The sequence below is a fragment of the Sus scrofa genome, chromosome 13 (assembly GCF_054392235.1).
Source record: "Sus scrofa isolate SSC_HxYL_T2T_F1_AM1 chromosome 13, Sscrofa_HxYL_maternal_Yorkshire_Landrace_v2.0, whole genome shotgun sequence".
Lineage (NCBI taxonomy): Eukaryota > Metazoa > Chordata > Mammalia > Artiodactyla > Suidae > Sus > Sus scrofa.
This window is the reverse complement of record NC_139395.1, coordinates 42,762,432-42,785,324: the sequence shown is the minus strand read 5'-3', so window position 1 is coordinate 42,785,324 and position 22,893 is coordinate 42,762,432. Positions and strand designations below refer to the sequence as shown.

Sequence of the window (22,893 nt, the reverse complement as noted above, 5' to 3'; positions counted from 1 at the left end):
GAAAAGATACATGCACCCTTATGTTCATAGCAGCACTATTCACAATAGCCAAGACATGGAAACAACTTAAATGTCCATCAACAGATGAAGAGATAGAGATACATATATACACAATGGAATACTACTCAGCCATAAAAAAGAACAAGATAATGCCATTTGGAGCAACATGGATGCAACTAGAGATTCTCATATTAAGTGAAGTCAGAAAAAGACAAACACCATATGATATCACATATATATAGCATATAAAATACGGCACATACAAAGCTATCTACTGAATAGAAACAGATTCACAGAAATGGAGAATATACTTGTGGTTGCCAAGGGAGATGGGGAGGGAGTGGGATGCACTGGAGTTTGGGATTAGCAGATGCAAAATATTACATTTAGAATGGATAAGCAATGAGGTCCTATTGTATAGCACAGGGAACTATATCCAAGATTCTTGTGATAAAACATGATAGAAGATGATGTGAAAAAAAGAATCTATATATATGTATGACAGATTCACTTTGCTGAACAGCAGAAATTGGCACAACATTGTAAATCAACTATAATAAAAATAAAGTTAAATAAGATAAATAAAATAAAAAAAGGGAGTTTCTACTGTGGCATAGCAGTAACAAACCCAACTAGTATCCATGAAGATGTGAGTTTGATCCCTGGCCTTGCTCAGTGGGTTAAGTGTCCAGTGTTGCCATGAGCTGTGGTTTGGCCACCGATGCAGCTCAGATGCTGCCACTGTGTGGCTGTGGCTGGCAGGTGCAGTTCCAATTCAGCCTCAAGCCTGGGAACTTCCATATGCCTCAGGTTCAGCCTTAAAAAGCCAAAAAAACAAAAACAAAACAAAACAAAACAAAAAAACCAAGAACTTGAATTACAAAAAAGTGTACTTACTCTGCTTTCATTTTCATCATTTCTTCGACCAATTTATTCTATAAGATTTTTAAAAAAAAAGAAAAAAAAAGCTTCAATTAATATCACTAAACAAAAAACTAAAGCAAACCAGCCTACTCTCCCTCATTTTAAAGCAACATTCTTTTAGATACATGCACCCCCATGTCCATAGCAGCACAATTTACAATAGCTAAGACATGAAAGCAACTAACTGTACATTAACAGATGAATGGATAAAGAAGATGTGGATTGTTTTCTTAGGCCAGGCCCCCAAGGCAATAGAAAAAACCAAAAATAAACAAATGAGATCTAGTCAAACTTACAAGCTTTTGGACAACAAAGGAAACTACAAACAAAATGAAAAGGCAATCTAAAGAATGGAAGAAAATGTTTGCAAAAGATGTGACCAAGATTTTGCTTAATTTCCAACATATACAAACAGCTGATACAACTGAACAACAAAAACAAACAAACAACTCAATTGAAAAATGGGCATAAGACCTAAAAGGACATTTCTCCAAAGAAGAAATACAAATGAAACAGGCACATGAAAAAATGTTCAGTATCTGGAGTTCCCACTGTGGCACAGTGGTTTAATGAGTCAGCTTGTCTCGGTGGAGGTGCTAGTTTGACCTGGCCAGGCACAGTGAATTATGGATCCATCCAGGGGTTTCTGCAGCTGAGGTATAGCTTGCAGCTCTGACTCAGATTCCATCCCTAGCCCAGGAAATTCCATATGCCACAAATGTGGGCAGATTAGAGGAATACAAATCAAAACTACAATAAAGTACAACCTCACGCTGGTCAGAATGGCCATCATTAAAAAGTCTACAAATACCAAGTGCTAGAGAGTGTGTGAAGAAAAGGGAACCCTCCTACAGTGTTGATGGGAATATAAACTGGTACAGCTACTATGGAAAGCAGTATGGCAGTTCCTCGCAAAACTAAGGATAGCATTACCATAGGATCCAGCAATCCCACTCCTGGGCATACAACCAGAAAAAAACTATAATTTGAAAGGATACATGCACCTCTATGTTCATAGCAGTACTATTCAAAATGGCCAAGACATGGAAAGAACCTAAAAGTCTATCGAGAGATGAATGGATAAAGAAGATGCGGTATATATATGTAGACACACACACACACACACACACACACAGGAATACTACTCAGCCACAAAAAGGACAAAAACATGCCATTCGCAACAACATGGATGCAACTATAGATACAATACTAAGTCAGAAAGAACAAGACAAATACCATATGCTATCACTTATATGTAGAATAAAATATGACACAAATGAACCTATTTATGAAACAGAATCAGATTCACAGACATAGAAAACAACCTTGTGATTGCCAAGGGGGAGGGGGCTAAGGGAAGGATGCAGTGAGAGGTTGGGGTTAGCAGATGTGAGCTATTATACATGGAGGGGATAACCAACAAGGTCCTACTGTATAGCACAGGGAGCTATATTCAATATTCTATGATAAATCATAATGGAAAATAATATTAAAAAGAATATATATGTATGTATAACTGAATTCCTTTGCTGAATAGCAGAAATTAGGACATTGTAAATCAACTATACTTCAATTAAAAAAAAAAGAAAAAGGGAGTTCCCGTCGTGGCGCAGTGGTTAACGAATCCGACTAGGAACCATGAGGTTGCGGGTTCGATCCCTGCCCTTGCTCAGTGGGTTAACGATCCGGCGTTGCCGTGAGCTGTGGTGTAGGTTGCAGACGCGGCTCGGATCCCGCGTTGCTGTGGCTCTGGCGTAGGCTGGTGGCTACAGCTCCGATTCAACCCCTAGCCTGGGAACCTCCATAGGCCGCGGGAGCGGCCCAAGAAATAGCAAAAATAACAACAACAACAAAAAAGACAAAAGACAAAAAAAAAAAAAAAAAAGAAAAAGAACAAGAAAATGTGGTCTATATAAAAAGAATGAAATAATGCCATCTGAAGCAACATGGATAGACCTAGAGATTATCATACTAAGTGAAGTAAATCAAAGACAAATGCCATATGCTATCACTTATATGTGAAATCTAAAATATGACACAAATGAGCTTACCTACAAATCAGAAGCAAATAGACATTTGTAGAAAACAAATGTATGGTTACCAAAGGAGAAAGGGGTGGGGGAAGAATAAATTAGGAGTTTGATATTAATAGACACAAATTATTTTACATAAAATAAACAGCAAGGTCTTACTGTATAGCACAGGGAACTATATTTAATATCCTATAATAAACCATAATGGGAAAGAATATGTGTGTGTATATGTATGTGTGTGTTTGAATCACTTTGCTGTATACCAGAAACTAATACAATATCGTAAATCAACAAGACTTAATTAACAAAAAAAAAGCAACATTCTTTTCCACAATCCCAGCTACACGCACATGTACCTAAGGGGTTATCTATTTACAATACTTCATGTATTGTGCCCTTTTAAGGTCTTAAATATGCACTTGATACTTGTGTCTAAATGTAGAACTCTGAGCAGGAGGTTGGTCTACCATCTAGACATGAAGACAAATTTACTTTTAATTCTCAGCCATAGCTAAATACTGATGGCAAATGTTAAACTTCATAGTGGGAATACAAAAAAACCCCCCAAATTTTCAATAATAAAATGATTTCTAAAATATAACCATATATGCTAACTATAAAAGCAATTCTCAGACAAGGGAAAAAATACTATGTTAACAAAAAATCATACTTTAGCAAGTCTTTCTTTGATCATTTCTTCTTGTTCATTCTTCAGCAGCTGACTGTCCGAATGATTCTGTTCACTGCACAGGTTAGAAAGGGAGTACAGGAAAACACTGTCAAGTATATTCAAGCATTAATTTCATATCTATTGGATGTAGCAGTGCCAAGGCATGCAAAGAAAAGCTAATTCTATGGTGATTACGTCAAATTAGCACAGTTGATAAACATGACCAATACATGAGAATGAAATAAAGCACTTTGTTTGAAAGTAAAGTATTAACTTGGTCAAGAGCAGTCCATCTGAAGATCATATGTGAGCAAAATAGGGCTGAGAGAAAGGGCAGTCCAGTTGCTTGGCATGAATGTGATTAGTTGGTGGGTGGGTGGGGCTCCCTGGGCTGGCCTAGCCCATAGACCTTCTGCTATCACCCTGACCCCCTTGCTTTGGACTTGATGGTCCAGCTGGCAATTTTCTGATGACAATCTGGCTTCCCATGCACACCTGAAGGAAACTGTCTGAGCACCAGACATAAATCTCTTCATGAAAAAGAAATGTTCCTCCATATAAGAAAATTACAGAGTTCCTGTCATGGTGCAGTGGCTAACAAATCTGACTAGGAACCATGAGGTTGCAGGTTCGATCCCTGGCCTTGCTCAGTGGATTAAGGATCCGGCATGGCCGTGAGCTGTGGTGTAGGTTGCAGACATGGCTCGGATCCCGTGTTGCTATGGCTCTGGTGTAGGCTGGCAGCTATAGCTCCGATTAGACCCCTAGCCTGGGAACCTCCATATGCTGTGGGTGCGGCCCTAGAAAAGGCAAAAAGACAAAAGAAAAAAAAAAGTTACATGATAGACTATACATCAGTAGCATGTGAATCTGATTAATGTAAGATCACCTCTGTGAGCTGGACCAGATAGGGATAGTAAATTGAGTTTCTGTGGACAGCCCCTGGATTGGAGACACTCCCTAGAAAATCTGCCTGAATGACATAGGCTTCTCTAGGAATCTCTCTCACTGCTGAGTAAAAGATCATTTCTTGAAGGAAAACAGAAGGTACATGAATTTCTTCCACTTAATCAATCTGACAGTCTAGATAAAAATGATAATTAGGAAAACACCTAAAATCATTATTGCAAATATGTTTTCTGTTCCCTAATCCAGAGGCTGGGTTTTCTGTCAAGGGCCAGATAGCAAAATTCTAGGCTTTGGGTGCCCTCTGGTCCCTACCACAGCTATACAACTGGGGTGTTGCAATGCAAAGGCAGCCGTGTCAGTATTTTTGTTTGTTTCTTAGGGCAAAGCCTGCGGCATATGGAAGTTCCCAGGCTAGGGTTTGAATCAGAGCTGCAGGTGTCAGCTTACACCACAGCCATAGCAACCTGGGATCCAAAACTCGTCTTGGACCTATACTGCACTCACAGCAACACTGGAACCTTAACCCACTAAGGGAGGCCAGGGATTGAACTGGTGTCCTTATGGATACTAGTTCAGGTTCATAAATTGCTGAGCCACAATGGGAACTCCAGCCATGGCATTTAGGGCCGCACCCGAGGCATATGCAAGTTCCCAGGCTAGGGGTCGAAAATGGAACTACAGCTGCTGGTCTACGCCACAGCCACGCCAGATCCAGCCTCATGTGCAACCTACACCACAACTCATGGCAACGCCAGATGCTTAACCCACTGAGCGAGGCCAGTGGGTTAAGAGATCGAACCCGCAACCTCATGGTTCCTAGCCCGGTTCATTTCTACTGCGCATGATGGGAACTCCTTTCTTTTCTTTCTCTCTTTCTTTCTTTCTTTGCTTTTTAGGGCCATCCCAGTGGCATATGGAGGTTCCCAGGCTAGGGGTAGAATCAGAGCTGTAGCTGCTGACCTACACCACAGCCACAGCAACGTCAGATCCAAGCCTCATCTGCGACCTACACTACAGCTCACAGCAACACCAGATCCTTAACCCACTGAGAGCGGCCAGGGATCAAACCTGCGTTTTCATGGATACTAGGCAGATTCATTTCCGCTGAGCCACGACAGGAAATCCCCAGGGGCTATAATTTTCTAATCTTTCATGAAGACGGTTCTCTGTGGCTCCTCATATAAGGAACATAAGGCTATGAAACTATGTTTAATCACGGTTTTATAAATGATTTGGAAATATTCTTTGTTCCATGTTCAAACTAACTCTTGATAAAAGAGTCTACCAGGTACACTGCTTTAATTTAATGTGACTGGACATGGGGGTGGAGCATATGGAAACTAGGTGAGCAGACTGTGGACCACCTGCATCAGAATCACCCAGAAGGAGAAATGAAATCCCTAGAAGAGATATTAATAAAACAAGCATCTCCTATGCTCACTAAAACTTGAAGAGAACCATTTAGGAATAGGGTGTCAGCACAGCCATTATTACTGTCCTCAATTATCTGCTGTCTTAGATGTGGAAGGTGCCTCTCAGGGCTGCTTCTGGACAGGGATGGGGAGCTGCGGGAGTGGGAAAGGGGCTGCCAAGGACTTTCTGACCCCAGTGGGAACAGGAGGAACCCTTAATCTGGGAAGCTGAATTCAGCAAGGGTTCCTCTCCCAAACAAAGACCTCCTTTGATCTGCTCAACTTGCCGCATAATCTTACAGGCCACCCTCATCTCCATCCCTCACTAAGGGGTGGGATCACTTACAATTCTACCTTGTCTACTTAATAGCTACCAGTTACTGAGTGACTCCCTCTCCCAAACTGTAACCAGCACTTTACACAGATTATCTTTGGTCTTTAAAGCACCTTGCAAGAGAGTAAACATCTTCCTCACTTTATTACGAAGGAAACTGAGGCACCAAGAGGTTTAAAAATATGTCCAAAGTCATACCACTTTCAAGTGTCAGAGACAGGACATAGCCTAGGTGTGGCTGCCCCATAGCTGTGCCATTAGCAGATACAACTAGAAAACTGCCTGTGCCAAGGCCAAAACAGCCCCCCAAACACCCACCAGCCCAAGGGAACACACCCCTGTAAGACTCCTCCCAGGAGCTTTTCCTCAACCAGGAGCCATGAGGCAAAACCAAGAAAATCCTCCCTTGATCTGCAGGCAGAACCTTGAGCTTTGTCTTGTTGACATCTTTGCTCCCCATCCCCACCCTTTTATCAAATAGAAGTCACCAGTTTGATTTAAGCATTTCACATGTTTGAAATTCATTTCAATAGCTCAACAGCAATACAAAGGTGAACAGAGTGGGCAAGATCGGGACTGCCTCACTCCCCCTCTCTGGAAAGCCACCCCCTCATCAGACCTGATTGAGACACAACCAATGGAGCAGCTCCTACAGCAGAGGGAACCATCTCACACGAGGTGAAACCAATTCTTTTTTTTTTTTTTTTTTTGTCTTTTTGCTATTTCTTGGGCTGCTCCTGCAGCATATGGAGGTTCCCATGCTAGGGGTCGAATCGGAGCTGTAGCCTCCGGCCTACGCCAGAGGCACAGCAACGCAGGATCCGAGCCGCGTCTGCAACCTACACCACAGCTTACGGCAACGCCGGATCGTTAACCCACTGAGCAAGGGCAGGGACCGAACCCGCAACCTCATGGTTCCTAGTCGGATTCGTTAACCACTGCGCCACGACGGGAACTCCTGAAACCAATTCTGACCTCATTCACTCAACCATACAGGCCAAGATTTAGCCTACAGGGTTCTGGTGGTTCTTTCTCACCTGCTGTCCTTTTGTCTTTTAATATCATCCAGCTGACCTTGCAGGAGCCAGTTTTTCTCTCTTAACTGCTCAGCTTCCAGGCGTAAGTTTTCCATTTCATACAACTGCTCCTAATAACAGCAAATCAGGTGTTTTCAGAAAACACGTTATAGTGGGCATCATTTTGCTCCCCAGGCCATGATGAGGCAGGTATTCCTCTTTTAAGGAATTCCTCCCTCCCTGCACAGAACACTGCACTGGGTGTCACTGGATAAACAGACTAAGAGAAGCTCTCAGAGGTTCAGAATGTGATTAATTTTCACATCCCCACTATTTCAAACATAGTCTCTTATCAATATCACATAATTCATTAAAATTCCTTTATGAGAAAAGGTAAGTCTCTACTTTGGCAAGTGTTGTTATTTAAGATTCTTCCTCTTTTTTTTTTTTTTTTTTTTTTTTTTTGTCTTTTTGCTATTTCTTGGGCCGCTCCAGCGACATATGGAGGTTCCCAGGCTAGGGGTCGAATCAGAGCCGTAGCCACCAGCCTATGCCAGAGCCACAGCAACGCGGAATCCGAGCCACGTCTGTAACCCACACCACAGCTCACGGCAACGCCGGATCGTTAACCCACTGAGCAAGGGCAGGGACAGAACCCGCAACCTCATGGTTCCTAGTCGGATTCGTTAACCACTGCGCCACGACGGGAACTCCAGATTCTTCCTTTTTTTTGACCACACCCACGGCATATGGAAGTTCCTGGGCCAGGGACTGAAACCGAACCACAACTGCGACCTACGCCAAAGCTGTGGTAATACCGGATCCTTAACCCACTGCACCACAGCAGGAACACCTATTTGATTCTATTTAATAGATTCTAATTTTTAAAACACTGATGTGCCACAGCCCATCCCTCAAAATACTAATTCAATTCCAACTTGAAAATCATGAGCATAGCCATCCATAAGAAACAAATATGCCTGCAAGAAGTATTCTTTTTGATTTACTCCTACTTATCTATTGTTTGATTTCTTTTAACCTGACCCAGTTTCTTCTAAGAACCAACAGCATGTCAATCAGCATGTTTCTTCTAAGCACCACATTCCTGAGGTAGCAGCATACTGAGAGTCACCTTAAATAAAAAGGCCAGAAACAATCCCCTCCATGAGAAACAAAGGTTAAGAGTGATACCTTCTTCCTGTATTTTGTGTCATTTTGTTACACTAATCCAATTTTGTTCCCAAGCAAAAACTCAGTGCTGAGCCTTGAGCTCACAGGCTAAATGCTCAATGTCTATGGAGTACTGCATCCTTCCTACCCACATCCCCCATACCTACGCTATACCTACCCAGGCAGCCCACCCCTAATGCCACCCTAAACACACTCTCCCTACACAAAAACAACGTACCCCCAAGTACTGGGGTGGCAAACACCAGAAGGAAGTTTAAAGAAATGGTAAACAAGACAAAAGCAAATCTAATATATATCATTAAGAAAAAGTTCAATAGGAGTTCCATTGTGAGTCAGGGGAAACGAATCTGACTAGTATCCATGACCCAGGTTTGATCCCTGGCCTTGTTTAATGGGTTAGGGATCCAGCGTTTCTGCGAGCTGTGGTGTAGGTCACAGACGAGGCTTGGATCTGGTGTTGCTGTGGCTGTGGTATAGGCCAGCGATTACAGCTCTAATTCGACCCCTAGCCTGGGAACCTCTATATGCTACTGGGGGCGGGTGCAGCCCTAAAAAGACAAAAGACAACAATAACAACAACAAAAAAGGAAGGAAAAAGAGGGAAAAAAGAAAAAGTCCAATAACAGAAAAATGGGTAAAGGATATAGTTCATAAAAACAAAAACCCAGGAGTTCCCGTTGTGGCTTAGTGGTTAGCGAACCCCACTAGCAACCATGAGAATGTGGGTTTGATCCTTGGCCTGACTCAGTGGGTTAAAGATCTGGCGTTGCCATGAGCTGTGGTGTAGGTCGCAGACACAGCTCGGATCCTGTGTTGCTGTGGCTCTGGTGCAAGTTGGTAGCTACAGTTCTGATAGGACCCCTAGCCTGGGAACGTCCAAATGCCGTGGGTGAGGCCCTAAAAGACAAAAAAGACCAAGAACAAACAAAAACCTCCCCAAAAGATGTTCAATCTGACTTCTAATAAGAAAAAGGCGAATTTAAAACTACAATGAGACAACATCCTTCAGCTTTTAAATTGGAAAAGATCTAAAAGCACTGTGATGAGAGTAGCTGGAGCAGCCTGTATGATATGACACCATTGCAGGAAAAACAAATGGGGCAGGGAGACAACACTTACACGTCTGATTACAGAGGCAGTGAAAAGCTCTCAGAAGGTAAATAATAAACTGGCTACACCGGGAGCCTCTAGGAACAGCAAAGTGGGCAGCTTGGAGTGAGGAAAACTCTTCTCTATCTACCCTTGAGCTCTGTGTCTTGTGAATTTTGGATCCTCAGTAACTATGAAAGGAACTGCTTATTTTGAAACATTAAATTTATTGAAAAAAAATTACCAGTTACCTTTATTCTGAGGATTTCAGCATTTTTGACTTCTCTGTCTTCATTTAGCTTTGTTACAAGGTGCTGCAGAGAAATCTTGGAGGCTCTCCCGTCCTCTATCTCCTGTTCTTTCGATTCCAGGAGTTTTGCCAAATGTGTTTGATAATGTGGTGGTGTTTTAGGGCTCTAAAATAAAAACAAATTTCATTATAATTTCTGATGAAATGATGGTATAAAGATTTCATTTAAAATGTATATGCCAAGTATGCAGAAGATACACAGGCTATGTAGCTTGTAATTCTAATTTGTTCCAAGTAAAACAAATAAAACATTGGCACCTTTTTATCAAAAAAGCATAAAAGGCATTGGTGAAAATTTTTTTTTCTATAAAAAGATAAAGCTATGGTTTTAGTAATTTCCAACTTTTATCACTCACAAAATTGTTTATTCCACCTGAAATGCACTCTTTTTTATAAAAAGTACCTGGGGATACTTGGCAGCAGAATCCATCACATGTTCCAGTTGCCTCATTTTGAAATTATATTCATTCTTCTTCTGCTCTACTTCCTCTTTCTTTTGGTTTAGCTAGAAAAATTAAACAGATATAAGGTTACAAGTTAGAAAATAATATGGGGGCGAATGGTCCAATTGGACCATCTTCCCAAGGTATGTGGAAATGGACTTTTTTTTTCAGGACGTGATTAATAATTTGAAATTTCTCTCAGAAATTTATTTACATTTTAAAAACACCCTTCTTTTAAAGCTTCACAAATAATCAAAGGGCTATTTGAGAAAACTTACGAAATATAAAAATCAGCCAGAACGAAGATAAATGTCAGCCATAACCTTACCACAGTGATAAGAACTTGCCGGCACATGTCAAGAGTCAAGGGTAGGCAGAGGGCAGCCAAGCAAGGCTGAACCCACAGGTGTCACCAGGTTGTTAAGAGACCACAGCCTATGGCCCCAGTACCCATTGCCCAGCTAGCTCTCCTTTCTGAATGCAGAGAATTAGCTGAAGCAGGGACCTCGAGAACTCAACAACTATGTGGTCCTCCTGTTCCCCACCCAGCACATCTCACCTCGTGCTGTAGCTCCTGGATGAGGGCGTCCTTCCTGGTCAGCTCCTCCTGGGCAGACTGCAGAAGTCCTGAGTGCTTTTTCGAGGCCTCGGTGAGCATGTTCAGCTGTTCAGTGGCGTGAGCCAGGTCCTCACAAAGCATATCCCTCTGTTAGGGGACAATCCCCACAGAAGAAGACTCTTAATTGTGGTACTCCGATATGGATCTGCAAATCATTACTAGGCATGATTTTTTAAAGGTTAAGAAAGTTCTAGGAGAGAACTATTTTTTTTCTGCTTGTATGCTAATCCATTCCAAGACAAACCAGGCAGTTAGTATTTAAGTGAATAGCTCTAAAGATAAATATTACAATAAATTCATATAAGTATTCCAGCTGAGGTTTAACCATCCTCTGCTCCCCTCACCCCTCACTCTCAGGTAATTTCACAAAGCTGATCTCTCCTTCCTTGGGAGAACTCCAGGCAGGGTCTCTATCTTACCTGTCATCTCACCAATAGACTCTAGTCCTTTATATACTGGAAGGTAAGTAGTTGTCAAGATGAGGACCCCTCACCTAACTGGCGTAGAGCTAGGCAGCTGTGATACAGTGTCACAGGCGATCAATGTTTCAGAGGAGTAGCTTAATGGGAAGTGGCAGGGAGAATTATAAGTCCTAGAGGTTGCATATACAATGCCTATGTACCCAGCATGTGTCATCTCTACCAAATAAGAGCAGAGATTTCATTCTGCTCCCCCTAACTTTCTAGGGGAGTCTGTATATATGCACCCACACATATATAATAAAGTATATCATATATATGTTAAACATATATATACATCATTGATACAACATGTGTATATTGTTATTGTACACATATATTTGATATAAACATTTCCCCACATAATTACTCTATCGTTTTTACTGAATGAGCTCTAATTTATCTTACAAAAGTACCACATTTTACCTCATAATTAAATACTTTGGTTGATTTTAATTTTTCACTACTACATGCATTTTTTCTTATATCTAGAGTATTACTATTGGCTAAATTTCCAAAAGTGCAAACTTGAAGCATATGCAAAAAAATTTAAGGCTATGAGCTGTTACCAGACTGCCTCCCCAAACGTAAACTTCCTTAGAAGTTTGAGTAAATTCTTTCTCTGCACATCTTCGAGTCTTAATATTCACTAGCTGTAAGATTCAAAAACCAGCTCTTATTTCAATTTGCTTTTCTGTGACTTCACGGCCATTTCTGGGTCACCACATTCCTTCTCTGGTAAACTACCCATATACCTTCTTCTTCTTTTTTTTTTTTTTAAAGGGTATGGCATATGGAAGTTCCCAGGCTAGGGGTCAAATTGGAACTGCAGCTGCCAGCCTACACCAGTCACAGCAATTCAGGATCCGAGCCATGTCTGCAGCACCACAGCTCGAGGCAACACAGGATCCTTAATGGGTGGGGCCAGGGATTGAACCCGCATCCTCAAGGACACTAGTCGGGTTTGTTACCAGTGAGACATGACAGGAACTCCTTATACACCTTATGTCCATTTTCCACCAGGGTAACTGTGTCCGTTGAGTCTTCTGACTCAAACTATGTATGAATGATCCCTTTGTCATCAGTTATAAATATTTTCCTCCACTCTATGGTTAGTCTTATTTTTAATACTGTATCATTTTCCTTATAGTTTCTAATCTTATCAAGATTTTTTTCAAAGAGCCATTCAATCCCAAGATTAAATATGTATGGGTATTTTTAGGAGAAAAAATTTTTCCTTTCTTTTTATTATATCTTATATGATGGTACTAGTCAAACCTACTTGGTAGTCATTTCACAATATGTGAAAGTCAAACCATCATGCTATATGCCTTAAACCTGTAATCATGAGAAAATTTTTGAAAAAAAATGTGTATTTTCTAATACTTCCATGATTTCATCATTTACACAGAACTCTAACTCATGTAGGACTTGTTTTGGTTAGACTCTAACCATATCTTCAAATTTTCAGACAATTTTCCCAACACCTTTACTGAATCAATCTATCCTTTCCTCACTGTTGTGAAATACTCCTCTTACTATTACATTCAGTTCCTTCCCCATCACTGTGGTCTGTGTGTGAATGTTCAAAATTGCTAAAACAGGAGTTCCCATAGTGGCTCAGTATAAACGAAAAGTTTTATGTTTTTAATAGTTGTTACATATTCTACCCTAAAGTTTTGATACTCTTTGTTGTTTCTTTGAATGAGATTTTTTTAATCTACCAAATTTAAAAATGGTTATTGTGTATATATAGTGAATATTTTTTAACAGTTTATAACTGATTACCAAATTCATTCTAATATATATTCTTCCAATACCTCAGAGTTCCCAGGTAGACACTCATTACCTTCTACAAATAACAGTTATTTTCTCTCAGTTTTTAGAATATTTGTATCTCACTTACTGTTCCCATTTTATTACACTGGCTGAGGACTCACACTGTTGAAACACAATGATGTATAAACAATTTGAATGACAATTCACATATCATAGCCATAAATCTAGATTTTAGCTAATAAAAACGAGGTATCTAGAAAAAGAATGTTAATGGGTTGTTTGTAGGGTCAATTCCGCTTAAATTTAAAATACTTCAATAACAAAATCACCATTTTTTTAAGAAGAGAAAGAAAGAGACCAAGGAACTAAGGAATAGCTTTAAGTAAATTGCTATGAGCTTTCATCATTCAGCTACTCCTACCCTAATAGCTAGATTCCCATTTTTACTCTGATAACAGAAAGGCAGAACTAAATATTTAGTCCACATTTTATACTTTGCATAAAACCTTACGGTGTGGCTCTTGTGCAATAATTTTTCATCTTACCTCCTAAAAATATTCCCAGCTAATACATCCTGAACATTTACAAGGTGCCAGGTGGCATTCTAAACACTTTCCATGTGCTACCTCATTTCATCTTCACAATGTCTTATGTGACAGACAGTATTGTTATTTCTACTTTATTTATTTATTTATTTTCGGCCATACCCTTGGCATGCCAAGGTCAGGGATCAAACCTACACAGAGCTGTAACCAGAGCCACAGCAGTGTCAATGCTGGGGCCTTAACCTGCTAAGCCACCAGGGAACTCCCATCTCTATACTTTTGAGATGTAACAAATGAGGCAGAGAGAAATGTAACTTTCACAAGGTCACACAGCCAGATTTCAGACTCCTAAGCAATCCAAGTCCACAGTCTATGCTCTCAGCAACTTGTTATTACTCTACTCTATTCTTTTTTTTTTTTTTTCTCTTGCTATTTAGGGCCGCTCCTGCGGCATATGGAGGTTCGCAGGCTAGGGGTCAAATTGGAGCCTCAGTTGCCGGCCTATAACACAGCCATAGCAACGCAGGATCCGACTGCAACTTACACCACAGCTCACGGCAACACCAGATCCTTAACCCACTGAGCAAAGCCATGGATCCAACCTGCAACGTCATGGTTCCTAGTCAGATTCGTTTCTGCTGCACCATGATGGGAACTCCTATTATCCTATTTTTAGCCTTTGATTTTAGTTGTCTATTTTATTTATTTATTTATTTTTTATTTTTATTTTTATTTTTTTGTCTTTTTTGCTATTTCTTTGGGCCGCTTCCACGGCATATGGAGGTTCCCAGGCTAGGGGTGGAAATCAGAGCTGTAGCCACCGGCCTACACCAGAGCCACAGCAACGCAGGATCCGAGCCACGTCTGCAACCTACACCACAGCTCACGGCAACGCCGGATCGTTAACCCACTGAGCAAGGGCAGGGACCGAACCCGCAACCTCATGGTTCCTAGTCGGATTCATTAACCACTGCGCCATGACGGGAACTCCAGTTGTCTATTTTAATCTTACACTATAGTCAGCAACTTCAAATCCCTTCTAGGATACAGGAGGATATAAATACAAATTACTAGGTATATCCATCTTGGATACTTATCCCTACAGGTTCTTAAAGTTCAAAACTAAAATGTATAAAATCTATTTCATTCCATTTCCCCAAGCCTCTATTTTCTCCATCTTAAGAGGGACAGCGAACTATCTTCAGTCACTCAGGCTAGAAATCTCGGTGCCCACTCTGACTGCTTTCTCCCATCGGTATGTATCCAACTGGATATCAGCGATTGTCAAGTGTAGCTCTGAAACACATCTCAACTCTGTCTCACTGAGGATTCCTCCCAGCACTTCTTGGTTCGGATCTTGTCACCTTCTGCCTGGGCTAAGAGTCTAGGCAGGTCCCAGTTTCTTAAAAGATGCAGCTGATGCTCCTCAAGATCCTTTACTACATAGACTCATCTGTCTTCACCTCGGCTCTCACATGTCAAGCCAGTCACACCCAACTTTTCTTGCTGGGGATGCTCCAAAAACATTTACAGCTGCCATGGTTCCCTGCCTAGCAAAATCTTCTACAAATACAGTATCTTCCAGGAAGCTCTTCAGAATTCTCCAGGCATAACTGCTCCCCCCCCTTTTCCGTGCTCCCAAGTCACTTATTGCATCATTTATTACATGGTTAATACATCTACCTCTTAAGCAACCTCTTTTTTTATTGGCATGATTCGAGGTAAGTAACAGTGTTTCGATGAATCTTCCATTCCCAAGTGCCACAAAGGTACAGGTTAAATGGCAAGTGGGTTCAATAAACATTTGTTGAATTTGTTTCATGTGTAGCAAAGTTTAGCAAGAAAACCATTTTTAAAGCGAGGGCAGAGCCATGTACACAATGGGTTACCATCTTGTAAAAAAAAGAAAACTCAAGGAACAGGGGATTGGCCAAAAATATCTCTAGAGGCATACACAAGAGGGACCATGTATAGCTTTATGTTTTAAATTTTGAACCACATGACCATACTGCTTAATGTTTTAAAAGATACATTTACATCAACCACAAAATAATTAAAACCTACTTTAGCCAAAACACCAGAAACAATTCAGGTTAACCTGTTAACCAGCACTTTCTTCCCTTTCTTTGCTCCCTGCTGCTTCCACTACATCCAAGTAAATGCATTTCCACTCTGCTTCCCTTTCGGAGCAGGGTGAGTTACAGGAACTTAGCATGGTGTTAGCACACATGAATGAAAATAAACAACTCAACAAAATATAACAATCTTAGTATTATCTATCAATTGCCTAACTACCTTAGGGAAATGGCTCTAATTATGACTTATTCCTCTAAAAATGTCCTCTATTCTAGTAACATGTTCTGACAGATAATAAAGCAAGAACAGTCATGATGTGTTATTTACCTCAATGTCCTCAGAGAGTATCCTCAGTCTAAGTGTTTCTTTCAGATCCAGAATGTCCACTTCCTGTCTCTTTATCAATGCTTTGCTCTCTTCTTTATCAACCAAAGCAGAGTTGTATTTGCACTGCAGAAAAGAAAATTATGATACAGGAGCTGTCTGCTTTATTGGCAGTTTGTATTTAGATTAAAATAACTGAAGAATGAGTCTGAGTTCCAAGATGATGACCAGATTAACACAAATTAATTCAATAACTATTTGTTGAATGAAGGTGTGGTTAAGGCACGAATGCCCCCCCCCAAATAATGTGGAATGGCCAAAAAACGTGGAAAAGTCCCACAGGTATTAGTGAAAAAACATCTGGTTTTGTCATCTCTATCAGGAGACCTGCCTTCGAAAATGACTGTGGAGTGCAGCAAGCTCCCTTTGGAGCAGAGGAGTGAAGGGCATTAACAAACACCTTCACCTTGACCCAAGGGGTTAGAGGAAGCAGCACCCTTTAACTTCAAAAAATGTACGAAAAATAGTTACTTTAGGGAAAAAGTGCAATAATGAAAAAGTTTTACTTTAGGAAAAAAGTCCAATAATTATAAAACAAATTCTCTTTCCAAATCACTGATGTCTCTGAACTTAACTAAAATGTACATGTTTTTGTTCCTTAAAGCAACTGAAGAATACCACAGAGGGAATAACAGTCTGTTTCTAATCAGTTGGTTCAGCAATTCCCAAATGAGCAGAGAGCACTGTTCCAGGTGAGTGAGATCTAAAAAAATGCATTAGCTGATTGTGCCTCCCTCAGAAGTACACAGCACATCAGCCTTTATTAAAGGCTCTGTGGGTTCTGCAGATATGGAACCTGTGAGTTTTCACTAGCACATAAAACCAAACCGGGATGACCACAAAAGCTCTGTTTTGTGGAGCATACACAACGCTCATGAGTCTGTGAAGTGCTCAAATTTATTATCTTGCTGGTGACAGAACTTACAGTGATGTCATTCAGTTCTTGCTCCAGGGTGTCTACAGTTTCTGTTTTCTCACAGACTGAGGTTCTTAGCTCCTGGATCTGGCTCATGAGGTCAGCCACAACTTCCTAACAAGGACAGAAACAGTATCTTCATATCCCATCATAGGAAGGAAATCAGTTTTTAATGATAAATCATTTATCTTTCCAAAGGATAATAGACAAAGTCAGTTTTATTTTAATAAAACATCATATGTCACATTGTTAATATTATCAATTTATATTTCATGAATTTCTACTATTTTAGTTAATCATTTACTTTGGTTTTATAATGAATAAAAGCTAGACATGAGGAATTTATGCCTAATTTTATACTCAGACATGCATATTATGTTTATTATTGTAGTTAAAACCAACACCAGGGATTTAGGAATGTGTGCTGTGGGACCCAAAGCCAATGAGAAAAGGTTGTAATAACAGCATTCTAGTTAAAAGGAGCAGGATGTGTTTCAAAAAACACAGCCATCAAGAGTGATGGAAGAGTTTGCACTTGAAGTTATGTGGCAAATTAACTTAAAAGATTTTATTCTCTAGCAACCTTGGAAGACAAGCGAAGCCTAAGTGAATACAGAAATGCTAGCCCCAGCCACCCTAGAAGAGATTGGGATGTGAAGGCAGCATTTATCAAGAAAATGCAGAAGGATATAGCCTCAGTCTACACCTACCTTGTCAGCATCTCTAGACTTTTCCAAAGAACTGATTACTTTTTCGGTGGCACACAAACTCTCCTCTAGTTTCTGTACTTTTGCCATCTATGGGGAAGATTAGTATTTTTAGAAAGAGAATTAAATCACAAAGTTAACCACATACATATTTTTAAAAAAGGAATTGAAATCTGTTTTTCATATTAAACAGTGTATACCAAGGAGTAACACTTGAAAATAAAAACTTTGGTTAAAAAACAATGATTTTGGAGTTCCCTGGTGGCTCAGTGGGCTAAGGATCTGGTGTTATCACTGCTGTGGTTTGGGTTTGATCCCTGGTCCTGGAAGTTCCCTATGCTGCACGTGTAGCCAAAAAAAAAAGAGTGAGTGAGCAAGCAAGAGGGAGAGAAAGAGAAAGAGAGACAATAATTTTGTGAATTCTATTAGCAGATCATAGCTATTTGGGAGTTAGAAAAATAAGACATGAAAATAATACAACTAACCAAAAATTATACCTTTTTATTACCAATTCTCAACATCTGAAAGCTGAAACAGGTTTTATAAGAAACCTCTTTAGACATCAGGAATAAAAAGTTACAAACGTCAAAAATTTCAGAGTTAGAATACAGGGCGTTTACCTGCTGCTCACACTTAGCCGTCTCTTTCTGTTTCTCCTGACGTACAGCTTCAAGAACTTCTAAGATTTCTCTGCAAAAGAAGAATTATCTTTTACTCAAGATGCATTCAATGGAAATAGGAACTGAGTCCATTTGTATAGAAGAGATTCAATACAATGCAAATTAGGCATGTACTTGATGTCAGGCATTGTATTCCAGTGGCAGTCAGAAATGTGAACTCATTTCTTTAACAGGTATTTACTGAGAACCCAGTTTTGTGCCAGAACAGTTTACTTTTCTCCAGAGTCCCTAGGACTCCCTAATATATAGTATCTATGTATTACCTATCTCTCCATGTTACAATGTAAACCTCATAAGGACAGGGACATTTTCTTCACCCTCTTACCTCTAAACGTTCTGGCATTTATCAGAACAGTGCCTGGCTTGCTGGCTCTCACTAAGGCTTTGAATGAATGACTAACTGTTTCCCAACTGGATGTAGTCACCACTGTATACCAGGGCCTAGAAGGGAATCTGTCTCATAGTATTTCTACCAGTATCTGCTGAATAAACTAATGCAAATTCTTCTAATTAGAGTAATAATTATCCTATTGCCCAAAGCCAAGAGACTGAGAGAGATCACCAAGGAAAAGAACTTGGAGAGAGGGAAGAAATACAATGGCATTCATAGCAAAGGACCAGAAGAACAAGAGAGCAGCTAGAAAAAGAACAGCAGAGACAGAAATAAATCAGTCCCCAATTTACAATAATAAGGTGATTTATTTACAGAACATCTCGAGTCCTGACCACCACCAACTGCTATTCATTTAAGAAGTACAATAGCTAGTTATTAAATGTTTTGAAAAATTAAGTTTCTCTACACAGCCATTTATACAAAAGAATCTGATATTCATTTTGGAAGTCTTTTAGAAAAATAACTTCATAGGCTATTAGCAATTAAAAAAAATACCCACAAAGATAAAGGATATGGTAATAAAGGACATTCTAGTCAACTAATGGAAAAGATAAATAGCACTCACTTAGAACTGTTTTCTTTATCTTCTTCAAATTGTAATAATAATTTGTTATTGCGTTCTTTTTCTGCCTCAAAAAGCTCCATCAAATTCTAAAAGACAACGTTATGTTAGATTTTAACGTGTAGTCAACAAACACACGGAGTACCTTCTACGTGGCAGGCACGATGGGCCGGTGCAGAAGTTAGGAAGAGGTCAACCAAACATCCAGAACAAATTCATCAGTAACCAATACCCCTTCTTAACTTACATTCAGATCAGATTTCAGAGTTTCATTTTCTTTTTTGCAGTTTTGGAGGCTTTTTGAAAGGTGGTCAATTTCAAACTTCATTACTTCTTGTAAGTTGTCATAGGAATCCTGTAGGCAGGCTTTGCTCTCAAGAAGCTTTTCATTTTCTAATCTTCATCAGGAAAACATTTTTACAAATGTAAATATAAACAATAAGTGTAGTTCTGCTAGTCAGATTTATCTGCAGCTTACTTGATCCTATCTACAGACCATTCCCAACTTACAGAAGTCTTGGCTGATGTAAAGCACCTCATGGACTTGTGTGAAATGGTCATGATGCACAAACATGAGCGTGATGGGGATGGTGGGCATGCCAGCCTGCAGCCATCTACTTCTTCATTCTGTTTCCCGTGGTTTCAACTGGACATGCTTAACTGGTTGGGCAATTTTGGGTGATGAGACTCATTTAGGGGGTTCCAGACCTAGCTCTCATGTAAGCTAAAGACTGGCCACTGATTAAATTTGTTGACAGTACAATTCCATTCACTTAGCACATATTCTCCCAACTCTAGGAAGGTTTTTCAAGATGGCAAATGTGGCTTCAATCTAAGTAAGAGAATAAACTCCTTCAGGATAGAACTCTCTCTTAAATCACGTGATTATTATTTACTACTTTTTAGCTTTTCACTCTTTTATTCTGCTTCCCAACATACTGTGACATGCCCAACATCCAGAGTTCATCCGAGAACTAGTAAATAATGAACATGACCTCTGCACCATGCAAAACAGATGTCCCAGCTTGTACACAGATCTATTAGACCTAGATCTATGCGGCCTCACTAACTCCAAGCAGAGCAGAAGCAGCAAATTATAAAGTGGGATAAATCAATAGCTAAAGATAGACATATAGACAATAGATGGTAGCGAGGGGGAACATATGTATTCTGTATAAAAACTGTATACAGAAGCCAGGTAAAATAATTTAAGAAACACACGGCTGTGTTGTACTGTTTCATTTTAAGAGCCATGATGGAGCTGAAGGAGCCCAGTAGTGAAATACTCAATATACATCACACTGAGTGCAAAAAAAAAAAAAAACACCCACACGAAATTAGTTTACGACAGAGCCAAGATTAGATTCAGTGATTCAGATTTTAAAAGCAAATGCCAGATGAAAAACAAATGCCAGGGTTTAAGAAATAACAAGTGTGCACCTATGATAAATGGCCAGTGATTGGCAGCTCTGGTGCTGGAATGTGGAGGCTGTGATGACTTAGCACACACCCGTGTCTAAAGGATGGAGGATGGCTGCCATGCAAGAATGATGATCCAGTGCCACCAACTCGTTGGATTTTTAAGAGGATGCTGAAATATGGTTATAAAAAAAAGCTCTCACTTTTTAAAATGTTATGCTAAATTAAAAAAAAGAAAAAAAGACACTGGGCAGGCCCAACAAAAACATGTCTATTTCCTCTGGTTTTTTTTTTTTTTTAGAAGTTCCTGGGCCAGGGTCAAACCAATGCCACAGCAGTGACCCCAGCTGCAGCAGTGACAACACCAGGTCTTCAACCTGCTGAGCCACAGAGGAATTTCTCTCTCTTTTTTAAGGCTGCACCAAAGGCATATGGAAGTTCCCAGGACAGGGGACAAATCATAGCTACAGTTGCCAACCTATGCCACAAGCACAGCAACACCAGATCCGAGCCAAATCTGTGACCTACACCACAGCTCATAGCAACACTGGATCCTTAACCCACTGAGCGGTGTCAGGGATTGAGCCCACGTCCTCATGGATTCTAGTAGGTTTCGTTACCACTGAACCACAACGGGAACTCTCCTCTTTCTCTATTTTTAATTCCTTATTGTATATTCAGAAAACATTCAAACACAACAGATTTTAACCTCTTCACTCTGAAAATTAAATTCAAGGTTGTGTGTTAGCTTTTATAGAGTGAGCAATCAGTCACGCTTATCCTATTCACAGGATCATTATCACGATGTCCATTGTTAAATTACTGCCATAGATTTTGAAAATAGCATCAAAACCACAAGATGGATTTACGCTATGTTCTACAAAAGGTTGAAATTAGTAAGAAAAAAAAGTTAAAAACAAACAATTTACATCTTAGATTACTTTCTTTCAAAATGACCAGCACTTAACCAGCCAGCCTCTGCAGTTACTGTGGACAACAGTGACAACTACTGATCTGGTCTACCTTGTACTGTCTCTTCCATTAAGAGCACACCTTTCCCTCTGGACCAGACACCTCACCTATGCCACACCAATGCCACCACAAACTCTTGGTAAGTGACTGGTCCAAAAGTAAGCAGATGATTCAGCAAGGACAATTCCAATTTTCTCTGGGATTGATATATAGTGACTGGGAGAAAAGATTTCTTCACAGGGGTTGTTATGCCGGGAGACAGAAGATGGAGTTGTCCGAGGCAATCTCTTCCCTATCACATAGAGGAAAGCCCTCAAAGGTAGAAGAAAATAAGGGCAACACACAAAGGGAAGCAGAGCAGGGAGGAAGGGAGTGAGGAGGGGAAGAGAGAGAGAGAGATGGAAGGGAGAGAGGAGGAGGAGAGGGAGAGAGAATGCACACTGACGATATTATTTGAGACTCAATCTAGTTTGTCCCTGACACTAAAATCACCTCTGGAGCTTCCCAATATTATGAGCCAATAAATTACCTTTTTTTTTAACTTGTATGAATTGGGTTTATAGCACTTGCACTTTTAGTAGTTCTGGGTCACAGGCCAGTCAGGCAACCAGAAACCATAACAGAACTCTACCTGACATTATCTAGTTGAAGCTGCACATGCATGTGTCTTTCAGAAAGGGTGCTCAGTTCTTTCTCCTGACTCTCTCTGAATGAACTATACTCCAGTTTCACCGAAGAGAGCTCCTTGTCTGCAGAATGAAGAACCACTCGAAGGTCATGTACCTCACTTTTTAAAACTAAAACACAAACAGAGAAATAACAATAAATCTTAACAGGCTTTTCTTTATATCTATTTTTTATAAAATAGGCAAATGAATTTGATAGGTACCCTTCACACAATCAGCAAAAACAAGTTGAAGAGACTATCTGAAGAATAAAGATATTGAACAACTAAGTGGGAGATATCTAAGAGCTCTGAGATTTCTATTTTCTTCCTCTCCTTTGCTCATGTTTGGTTTTGTTTGTCTTTTTAAGGCTGCACCTGTGGCAT

General features: G+C 40.1%; 1 protein-coding gene across 12 annotated transcripts in view; it reads right to left on the bottom strand.

Annotated features, from left to right (window-relative positions):
- Positions 1–22,893, bottom strand: part of KIF15 (kinesin family member 15) — a 74,833-nt gene that overhangs the window by 6,415 nt on the left and 45,525 nt on the right. For 6 of the 12 annotated variants that reach the window (XM_021071747.2, XM_084987923.1, XM_084987920.1 and 3 more), the window contains 13 exons: positions 22,474–22,639; positions 19,699–19,849; positions 19,455–19,540; positions 18,436–18,505; positions 17,819–17,905; positions 17,118–17,222; positions 16,136–16,258; positions 10,891–11,037; positions 10,292–10,393; positions 9,830–9,994; positions 7,320–7,429; positions 3,628–3,700; positions 898–935 (listed from right to left, as the gene is read on the bottom strand). In XM_021071747.2, the coding sequence (XP_020927406.1) occupies positions 898–935; positions 3,628–3,700; positions 7,320–7,429; positions 9,830–9,994; positions 10,292–10,393; positions 10,891–11,037; positions 16,136–16,258; positions 17,118–17,222; positions 17,819–17,905; positions 18,436–18,505; positions 19,455–19,540; positions 19,699–19,849; positions 22,474–22,639 (1,423 nt within the window). The remainder of the gene's footprint in view (positions 1–897; positions 936–3,627; positions 3,701–7,319; positions 7,430–9,829; positions 9,995–10,291; positions 10,394–10,890; positions 11,038–16,135; positions 16,259–17,117; positions 17,223–17,818; positions 17,906–18,435; positions 18,506–19,454; positions 19,541–19,698; positions 19,850–22,473; positions 22,640–22,893) is intronic. The other 6 variants (XM_084987925.1, XM_084987926.1, XM_084987927.1 and 3 more) reach the window with 1 other exon arrangement.